Below are 10719 nucleotides of genomic sequence, written 5' to 3'. Positions count from 1 at the left end.
TGGTGAAGAAATGGCTAGAGGGAGGACGTTGCTGTATGCATCTAAAGGGGGACTCCGGGACGGTGGGGAACAGGGGTTGTTGAGCAAACCTGGATCCCTTCCCCTTACAGGCTAGAAAAAGGAAAAGCAGACGTGTAGAGGGGCAAGCCTGAATACAGAGTACCCGTTATCCAGCTGCTCTTCCCACGGGAGCCTAAAGAGCAGGGAAGAGACCCTTTGAGGAACGCCACTGTCCATTCAGTCGTGTGTCACACCGACAGCCAGATTGCTGTTATACTTGTCAGCTATCTCTCGGGCAATCCCGTGTTGCTTAGTAAGGAAACGGGAGGAAAAACAAAACATAAACCAACAAAACCCACCTGCTGCTGTCAGAGGTCACAGACCACCAACAGACTTTCAGAGGGCCCTGCCTATCAGCCATGCACACTGGGGCACCTAGGAAACTGAAGAGCGAGCAAGCTGTAAGTCAGAGGGCACACCTATCTTGGCTAAGGTCTTCCTCAGTCTCCAAGCCCGAGGATCTAGGGACAATAAGCCCGTGGAATCAAGTTGGCAGCCGGCCACTCTTCCCCTCCCCATTAGGAGATCCTTTGGGAAAACTGGCCTAGCAGGGGGCACCTGGTGGTTTTCCCCTTGGGGTACCCCACTGAACCTAGGTGGGGGGCGCAACACGTACTAAGTCCTGCACCTGAGCTGGGGGCGCTATACTCAGCGTCCTGGATGGTTTGTGTGGGGGGCGCGTTCCTGGCCACCTCCAAAAAGCCTGCAGCCCCTACTCAGCCCCAAGCCGTGGCGAGTCAGCCCGGTAAGCCTCCTCCCCTCCCGCTTCGGGCGGCTTGAGCCCGCGCCCGCTCCAGTTGCCGCAGCTGCCACTGCTGGCGGCAGCGGGGAGCGCGGGGCGCGCGCCGAAGAGGCTCCGGCTGCGAGGACAGGGACGAGGAGGAGCCAGAGGAGGAGAGGAAGAAGCATCAAGCGGAGTCCGAGGAGCCTCGGGGTCGTGGAGACCCGACTCGAGGGGTCCCGTAGAGCACCGGCTAGGGGGCAGAGAAGGCAGGGCAGCCGGCCGCAGCCAACCTGCCGCGGCCCCGCGAGCATAGGAGGCGGCGATCCAGAAGCTGAGCGAAGCCCAGGGAAGGAAGGGTGGCGCGGGCACGCCCGGGCGGGAGAGCGCGGATTCTCCGATCCTAACGAGCTGTCGCCTCATCACCCGGGAGCTGCTCGGGGACGGGCGGGGGACCCCGGGCCCGGACGCAGCGCACACGCGTGGCGCACGCCAGGCGGGCCGGGCGGCGCCTAGGGCAGCCGGGACCGCGCGCACAGAGCTCGGGGAGGCACAGACCCCGGGCACGGGGGGCCCGCGGCGCCCCCTGGGCTCTCGGTGCTCCGCGTAGCCCCAGGAGAGATCGGGGCCCGGGTCCGGGAGTGGGAACCACCCGCGCTCATCCCCTCCCCCCCCGGGCGGGCCAGCGGCCCGGGGGAGGGCGGGCGGCGGCGCTTGGCTGTATATATCTCCGCGCGCCCCGCCAGGTCGCGCACAGCGCCCCGAGCCCAGGCGCCTCCCCGCCCCCCCTCCCCGCGTTCCGCGGCGGCGGCGGCGGCAGCAGTAGCAGCAACATGGCTGTTGATGGGTGTTCGGGGTGGCGCTGGCGGCGGGAGGAGCTCCCTCGAGCCCCTGCGCCGGCCGCCCGTTGCTAGCTATGGCAAACGGTGGCGGCGGCGGCGGCGGCAGCAGCGGCGGCGGCGGCGGCGGCGGCGGAGGCAGCGGTCTTAGAATGAGCAGCAATATCCACGCGAACCATCTCAGCCTAGACGCGTCCTCCTCTTCCTCCTCCTCTTCTTCTTCCTCCTCCTCTTCCTCCTCGTCCTCGGTCCACGAGCCCAAGATGGATGCGCTCATCATCCCGGTGACCATGGAGGTGCCGTGCGACAGCCGGGGCCAACGCATGTGGTGGGCTTTCTTGGCCTCCTCCATGGTGACTTTCTTCGGGGGCCTCTTCATCATCTTGCTCTGGCGGACGCTGAAGTACCTGTGGACCGTTTGCTGCCACTGCGGGGGCAAGACGAAGGTAACGCGCGCCCCGGTCGCCCGCCCCCTGCGCCAGCCCCGCCGTTTCTTCGCGTCCCTTGCAGCCCACCTCTTTGCTCCGCACGGCATCTTGCCTCCTTCCGTCCCTGCCTGCCTGGTCCCCGCTGTCTGCCCTTCCCTCCCTTCTCCCTGCGCCCTCGGATTGGGGCAAGATATGTGCGCCAGCGGTGAGGAGTTGACCCCAGCTGGTGCGCTCCAGGACGCAGACCCCCGCTTTAGTTTCCTGTTTATTGTAGGGTTGTTGGTGGCTGCGTGCCTCTTGGGTATGGTGGTGTGGAGTGAAGAGAAGAAACCTCGTTGGCAACAGAGAAAGCTGGAAAATCCTGGGTGCGTGCCCGGTACCACTCACCGGCCGCGGCTAGGCTCTTCATGGTGGGCCGATAGGGGCAGATCCGCTTATACTCTAGGAGCTTGCTGGAGAAATGAGTTCATAGGGTTCCAAAGCCCTTGTCCTTTGGGCAAGGAAGAAAATCTCTTGCATTTGGGAATTCTGAGGGAGTAACGTGGCTGGAGAAAGTGGGGTCATAAGGGTTAATAGAAAGTTAGAAAGACTCATTTCAGAACGGGGGTCAACCCGTGGAGAGTCACTTTCTGAATGTGGCATGGTTGCAAGTCTGATGTCACCGCCCACTCCATCTTTTACATTTTCTTTGTAGAACATTCCCCTACCCCAAGTACTTTCGCTGCCTCTGCACTCCTCTCCAAGGCCACCCACTTTGGGTCCCCGCAAATGCAGCCAACAGTTCCAAGCTATAGCACAAGGGCAGCCCGCCTCAGACTCTGAGCGGCTTTGCGCAGCCCCTTCTTGGCATTTGATGTGGCTGGAAGTCGCCTTAAGCTATTCCAGGCAGAGACGCCCACCGGCATCAGGACTCACTAGCTGTATGGTTGCTAGGCTGACTCCTGGGTTGTGGCCATATCCCTAGAGGTGTCCCTGCCCACCACCTAGCACTGGCTGGAGGTGGGGGGCCGGGGGTGGGCAGTGTTTGAGAGAGAACTACAGAATGACTAAAAGAAAGAACTGGAAATAAAGAGAGGGAGCTGAACTGGGCGCCTCCTTTTTGAGAGTAATTCTCATCTAAGAAGACTTCACAGCACCCACATTTTGTGGAGGGAGGAGATGTGTAGGGGGAATTGTACAAGACAGACACTCATTTTGGTCCCCAAATGTTCAGACCTCATCTAGTAAAGTTAATCCCGGGACCCCCTCAGACTTCACGGAACCCAGCAACTTGTAGCAGCCTGCTGACTGCTAAGGAGAGAGAGAGAGAGAGAGAGAGAGAGAGAGAGAGAGAGAGAGAGAGAGAGAGAGAGAGAGAGAGAGAGAGAAGTAGTTAGGCTAGGGGATAGGCTGACTCTGAAACCCAAGGGCAACGGAAGCACTCTGTGTCATTAATTATACATCACTGTAGGTGCTGGGCTCAGCTGTGTTTTGTGGCAGCACATTTGTGTTTTGGAAAATACTTGTGTGTTGGAATAAGGGAGGAAAAAGGAAAATCATCCTTCTTTGCTTTCTCTTCCCATTACTCTGAAAGCCTCAAGTGGTGGAGTCACCTTCTTGGCGATGAAGGTTCCCCTTTCTTTTCAAGGAGAAAGATTGCTGGCCTTCCAGAGAAGCCTTCAGATTAAGCAAGGTTCCTACAGCCAGACCCAGAGAAGCCTTCTACCTGATCAGACTTCCCTTCAGCCTGATCCTAGAATTAATCAGTCATTCTCTCTTCTCCACCTCCAGCCCATCCCTAGAGTTTCTCCTTCTCATATTGAGACTTGACAACTGTTTTAGTGGGTACGGCAGCTCACAGTTGCACGCACCTCAATTATTGTCTAGATGGAATTGGTTTAGTTTGAATTTTTAAAAACTACCTTCTATTTTTCAGAAAGTGAACAATTTTGATCATAATGAATATGTTTTATCATCCTGATGCAGCTTTTATCATCTCTTTACGCTAGGGTTACCCAGTGCTTGTATAAAGCCTGTTATTATATGCTTTTTAGAGAATTTACACACAGAATCTCTTTCCTGAAAAAAAATGACCAGCGTAGTTTCTGTCAGTTTTTTAAAAAAGGTTTTGTGCAAGGGTAATTAAAAGGCAATACGTATTTGTCTACATACTTTTTTAGCCTGAAGACCAACTGAGTACACATAGTTGAGAGTTTCTATACAGAATTAACTCCACCATCCCGGAATGAGAGATAATTGGGGTTTATTGAAAGATTGAAGGCCAAAACAAAATAGCATCAAGCTATTTTTGATATCATGAGTTAAGAATCATGCCCAGATCTCTTAATACCCACTTCTTGATTTGTTTGATTAAATTGTGTGTACTCAACTCACTGTATCTAACAATGGTAAGTGAGGTTTCTTGGAAGCTTTTCTTTCTACCTTTTAGGTTCTGCATTCATTTTGCAATCATCCCCCCCCCCTTGCTTTCCATGTATCTGGTCATTTTGTCAAGACTTAGTGCAGAATAAAGAATTCAGCTCAAGTTTAGAACATTTGTACTGATATTCTCCCCAAGCAAACCTTTTCTGCTTTTCCACAGAAACTTCCTTCTACTCACCCTCAGGCCTATTTGTCCATCCCCACCCTTATCCAGATCTGTGTGCTTTTCTAGGAGCTAGAGCTCTGGGAAAGGTATCTTCTGGGAAAGGCACCTGAAATTCCCAGGGAGACATGTTTCAGCAGGAGCTTGGATACTGTGCTTTTGGTCTCCAGATCCGCACCATGTTTTTTGCTGATAGGAACCAGGACTGTGAACATATATCTTGGGGCCTCTGCTCCTTTGTACCTTTGACCTACAAATAGCATATAGCTAATGGCTTCATCATTTAAAAATAGATTGTGGACTTTTTTGGGGGGAGTGGGTGAGTAAGGAAGAACATTTATGCGTGGTGAAGTGGCGTATGTCTGTAATTCCAGTAACCGAGGACAGAGACAGGAGGATCATGAGTTTAAATCAGCTCCAACTGTGGAGCCCTATTCAGTCTAAGAGCGAAACAAAGTAATAGCAGCAAACCTCTCCACCTCTGTGTAGAAGTGGGGTACGGTCTTGCCAGCACTGTGCTTTTCTGAGCTTCTTCATTGCTTCCCTTTAGCACATCAGCAATCACTGGTCATTTGGCCATGATATTTTGAGGTTCAATCCAGTCCTGGATTGTAGTTGAACATGAGGGTTATTCAGGCAGCCTAGATAAGCCATTTAACTTCTCTGTCCCCTGTGAGATTTGAGGGTTGAAACCCAACTCTGCTCCCTGCTTTGGGGTTCCACACAGGAGAATGGGAGGAGAAAGGAATTGTGGGGAAATATTTTAGCTTGGTGGGCTTTGCAGTTCCCCAGATCCTTTTGGAATCTGGCTGTCGACCATATATGCATCTTTGTTCTCGTGATTTATTCATCTTCTAGCATATGGTCTACTTCTCCTTAAATGTCTTCTGGAGAAAGAGGCCACTTGTGGCTAGGTCTCTGGTTTGCTGCAGGACCTGCATGTGTCCAGGCATAGGCTCACTGATAATCTCAGTCAGGGCTGGCATCTCTGTAGCAGCTTGGGCTTGATCAAGGATGGTCTGCATGTTGTGAATTATTGAGGTGTTGTCTCCATGGCTGTGTCCGAGAAAACAACACAATTTCTCTGACAAGCTCGGGACTAATATAAATATCAGTTCCCATTACGGTTTGGTAATTACCCGGGGTCTGGTCCAGTGCGTTTAATCGGAACTGCGGCTTCAGCGCCCTGGAACTCTCGATTCCAGATTGGCCCCAGTGCTTGGTTTCCTCTTGGCCTGGCGGCTGCCAGCACCAACGACCTTCACATACTCTTTTGTGGTGAGATCACTTGGGGAGGCCAGGGAGAAGTTCTCAGGCCCCAGTCATAGGGGACCTGACCTGGCCTTGTCCAGACTGCTTGTTCTCATTGTTTATTAAAAACAAAAAAACAAACATTTTGCTTTATGTATATGTATATGCATTTGGTGCATGTGGAGGCTAGAAGAAGTGTTGGATCTTCTGAGACTGGACATTCAGATGATTGTGAACTACCGTGTGTGTGTGTGTGTGTGTGTGTGTGTGTGTGCTGGAAACCAAACCTGGGTTTTCCAAGAGCAATAAGTGCTCTTAACTACTGAGTCACCTCTCCAGCCTCACTGCTATACTGTTTGTTTGTCTATTTATTTATTTATTTCTGTTTAATGGATAGTTTAAACTCTACAGTTGGTCAACGCAGAATAAAGGGTGCCGCACACACTCAGGAGCGTATCTTTGGCTGACAGTAAAGTCTAGCCTTATTTCCTCATTGGCCAGAGGAACCCATTGGCACTTAAACTTTGTAGAATTCCTTTAGGAAGTACCTAAAACAGGTATACATAGTAACCAACGAACACCAGATACTAGCAGGCCTCTTGGAAGTGGGAGTTGCTACAGCTCCACCAAGTGAGAAGCTGTTTTCTCTGATTTGTTGAACAAAAGCTGCAGAAGGGCACAGACTAGAACAGAAGACATTTTGGAGTCCAAGAAGCTTCCAGACTTGTCAGCATGAATCAAATAACCTGTCCAAAGTCACACTGAGATTGGGGCTTTGGGATCTGGTAGCTGAAGAAGGACCTAGGGAGGGGATGCCTTGACTGTATGGTTCTGTTGTTGATGATGGCGGGTGATGTGGGTAGGTACTGATGGCGCTGGTGTAGGGCTGGCAGAGCGAAACATTGTAACGGTCAGCTGGAGATGTAACTGTTCAGCAATTCCTCCTTGAGGAGGGGCAGATTCCATCCATGGTAACTCAGGTCAGAGCTCACAGACTTACCTGTCATCTGTGTTTCTCTGTGTTCCTCTCCCGCCCACCTGACCTGTGGTTGTGGTCACACATACAGGATGCTGCTGTGTACCCAGGCCAGCTTTTCCTTGGCAGCCTCTTCGGCAGGATTTCCCAAAGTGTGTTCTGGCCCTTGCCCTTGACGTTACCTTGGGAGAGATTGGTAGGGCCGGCCCTGGCCAAGTCTCTCCTTGGAGGATCTCATCACAGGCGTACAGAGGTCCTGCTGAAGGGAACTTGCCCTTACTGTGAGCAGCCTTTCCCAGGCTTCCATTCTGCTGTGTAGTGACCAAGGGTCAGCCTATGACCTTGGCAAGGACTGCAGCACGGTGTGCCTCAGTTTCCTCACATTCAGACTCTCCTCACATTGAGACTTGTAATACAGTCCTGTGGCTCTTCCATTAGCCTCATTGCACAGTGTTCCGAGAAGATGTGGGTCCCTGATTTTATAGCAAGCCTTGGCCTGCTGTTGCTGCTTCTGGAAAAAGAGATACCCTGAAATTTGGCCTGAGAGAGAAGGGAGGTCAGGCTAACTGTGCCCCACTTTTTGCCTTGCTACCGTGTTCTTTGGGCTGGGGTATTTAATAGATGCCTTGCAGATGGGAATGCTTGCTTTGGGACTCCCTTGCTTACTCTGCCCCCTGCTTTTCTCTTTCTCTCTCTCTAGCCCTCTCTCTGTCTTTGAAGCAGCAAAGATGGCTTTGGATTACAATGCCGGGGTCTCCTTCCCAAAGTGGGTAGCAGGGGTTCCCTGGCTCTCAGTGGCCATGGCTGTGCTAATCTGTGAATCACAGCAGCCAACAGTGCTTTCTCAGGACTTCAGAACTGTGGAGCCTCTAGAGAAACTCCTTTTTGGTTTGTGGGAAAGGATTGTGTTTGTGTAGTGACACCATAACCCTGGGGCATCATGGAGAACTCTGAGACTTGTGGAGAAATCTTTAAGGGTCAGGTAAGGCCAGTCTTCTGCAGAGCCTCTGAAATTCCACCACGACACACAGCAGGAGCAGACCAACAGTACCTCCCTCCTCCAGATGCCTCCAGTCCGTGTGCTCTTGGCTTTGGGTTTGGTGAGAAGGAAATTGAGGGTCCCACCCTCATAGGCTAAGCTTTGTGGAAAGAAGGCCTGAGGAATGCCGGTTGGACTCAGGTTTCTGTCTGAAAGGGCTGGAAGAGGGGATCTTCAGTTTTTATGTGTACGCTAATCACCTGGATGGCTGCTGACATGGCCTGATACAGAAGGCCCAGGGAGTGGCCTGGGCAGCTACTTTCTCTAAGAAGCAAGCTCTGCTGTTCGAGGCTGATGAGAGAAAATGGCAAGGGCCTAGGCAGTCTGTCTCTGAACGTGGGTTTATAATGGTATATGAACATTTCCAGCTCTCCTATGGCATTAGAGGGCCAGAATGGACAAGAAGAGGAAGGTTTGCTGATGCCAGACAGCCAGGGTGAGAGAATTAGATGAGATGTTTGGGGTGGAGGGCGAGGCTGCTACCAGGCTGTTAAAACTGACTTTTGGGGTATCTTGTCCCAAAGAGCCCACAGGCACTGTGGCTCTGGGGCTGGCTGTGGCAGCCAGGGTGTAGCCTGTCAGTAACCAGCCAATGTGTGGATTCTTCTTCTTACCGGTAAGGGGTGTGGCTTCCCAAAGTCCAGGGTAGTGAGTTAGCCAAACCACCATTTTGCAAAATTAAAGGCCCCAGCTAGGGCTGCCTCGTGTGGAGCGGTTCAGGAGACCAGCTCTGGGCTACTCTTTCAGGAAGGGTTGAAGAGGGCTGATTTTCCACAGGGACCTGGGTGGACCTCACCAAATGTGAGAGAGGCCTCAACTTTGAAGGGCTCTGACAGGGGAGGGAGTACCACCCTCACTTGTACCTCTCAGCAGACAACAGGGAAAGTAGCTCTCTTTCTCGCCATCACAAGGGTTTTCACAGCTCCGACAGTCAGGGACTTTCCTTGAGATGTGCTTTTTATGTTGTTCCGATGCCAACAGAGGGGAATCCAGAAAGAACTTTACTCAAGTCTCTGAAAGCCTCAGGAAGGAAGGCCCTGTACTTGTAGGCCCTCAGATCTGGTTAAGGTTAGCGCTCTTGGTCTTACCTTTATCCCAGCATATTTACTGTGTTGGAAACTGAGCTGGGCACCAGGGGAAAAATAATGAAAACTGGTTCTGATCTCTTGCCCATTGGGACTCAGAACTATCAGAATGTGCTGAGCTAAAACCAGGTCCCTTCTTATGAAGGTGGATACCTGTGAGTGACCCCCTTAGCTGTCTAAAGATTCATTGACGGCAGGAGCTGAGTTATCTAAAAAGGAACACAGACACTTAAGGTGATAGGGACTATGATGGGTGCAGATTCATGTCTCTGCTCTCTCTCTCTCTCTCTCTCTCTCTCTCTCTCTCTCTCTCTCTCTGTGTGTGTGTGTGTGTGTGTGTGTGTTTGTACGAACAATTGTGGGTGTCATTCCTTAGTCATTACCCACCTTTTTAAGATTTTATTTATCATTGTGTGTGCCTGCTGTGGCTCATATGTGGAGGTTCATATGTTCAGAACTCAGTTTTCCGTCTACCTTTGTGTGGGTTCCAGGGATGACACTCAGGATGTCAGGCTTGCTCAGCAAACACTTCTAGATGGGACATCTCATCAGCACCACCTTATTTTGATTGAGACAGTCTCTCTCACTGGCCTGAATTCACAGAGCAGTCTAGGCTGGGTGGCCAATTAGCCCTAGTAAGCATAGCTCACCTCTCTCTTCCAAGCACACACCAGCTTAGCTTTTTTCATGGGTCCCAGGGATCAACCCAGGCCTTCATGTTTGCATGACAAACATTTGGCTGGCTAGTTCCCTAGTGCCCCCTTCTACTTTGTGGTGTCATTTATCAGAGACTGTTGAGAAGCTCTGAGAGGAAGACATGGGCTTGATTTGGTGACAAGCTTTGGTGATGAAATTATGAGCTGCTTGATTTATTTTAGGTTTTACTTATTCCCACCGCCATGATATCTTAACTGGTGGAGGACCAAAAATTTAGTTTGCTTGGGGTAGTTGTGTGTGAGGGGGATGAGTTAGGCGAGGGGCAGAAGAACAGTTTCAAAAGAATGCTCTCGTTCAGGTAGAATTTGCATTGTGTTTGGCATCAATTGGTAATTGTCTTTGGGACATTATGTCTAATTGCCAATTTGGAAATGTAATTGGCACTGTAGGGCCAGAATAGATATACTTAACGTCCTCAAACCGAGCCTGGGAGTCATCTTCCTGTACGATCTCATTACCTGTGTGACAGATGCTTCTGTACGTGGCCAAAGTTGAAATTAAAAAAAAAAAACTCATTTACTTTCATTTTTCTTTTTTGCTTTTACATCACTGGGAATAGAACCTAGGGCCTCGAGCACGGTGGGCAAATGCTCTACTACTTTAACCTTCCTTTCCATTTGTTGTTTTGTTTGCGGTGAGTGTGTGTTTGTGTGTGTATGCGTGTGTGTGTGTGTGTGTATGCGTGTGTGTGTTTTTCTGAGACTGTCTCACTATGTAGCCCAGATTGGCCATGAGTTCATGATCCTCCTGCCTCCGCGTCCTGAGTCTTAGCATCACAGGTGTATGTCACCAATCCGGGAACTCCTCTTTTCTTTCTTCATGCTGTTTCTTTGGCCTTCCTACCTGGTTTTCTTGGGGGCCCAGATCCAGTGGACTCTGAACAAACAGGGACTTGACTTAGCACTGTCAGGAGCAAGTAAAGCCACAGGTTGTGGTGCTGAGGGTTTTAAGGTCTCCCCAAGTCCTGGAGCTTTTCTGCGCCCCCTGCAGAGAGACTAGCGTGCTCACGATCTCCCGAG

At 51.3% G+C, this 10719-nt stretch overlaps 1 protein-coding gene across 21 annotated transcripts in view; it reads left to right on the top strand.

Moving 5' to 3' along the window:
- The first annotated feature begins 922 nt into the window (after window positions 1–922).
- Kcnma1 (potassium calcium-activated channel subfamily M alpha 1) overlaps window positions 923–10719 on the top strand; it is a 719966-nt gene continuing 710169 nt past the window's right edge. For 4 of the 21 annotated variants that reach the window (XM_075949404.1, XM_075949393.1, XM_075949392.1 and 1 more), the window contains exon 1: window positions 949–2066. In XM_075949404.1, coding sequence (XP_075805519.1) covers window positions 1698–2066 — 369 coding nt within the window. In that variant the 5' untranslated portion in view covers window positions 949–1697. Of the gene's footprint in view, window positions 2067–10719 lie in introns of all 21 variants that reach the window. The other 17 variants (XM_075949396.1, XM_075949391.1, XM_075949390.1 and 14 more) reach the window with 10 other exon arrangements.

The sequence above is a fragment of the Microtus pennsylvanicus genome, chromosome 15 (assembly GCF_037038515.1).
Source record: "Microtus pennsylvanicus isolate mMicPen1 chromosome 15, mMicPen1.hap1, whole genome shotgun sequence".
NCBI classification, from domain to species: domain Eukaryota; kingdom Metazoa; phylum Chordata; class Mammalia; order Rodentia; family Cricetidae; genus Microtus; species Microtus pennsylvanicus.
This window is presented reverse-complemented; position numbering and strand designations above follow the sequence as displayed.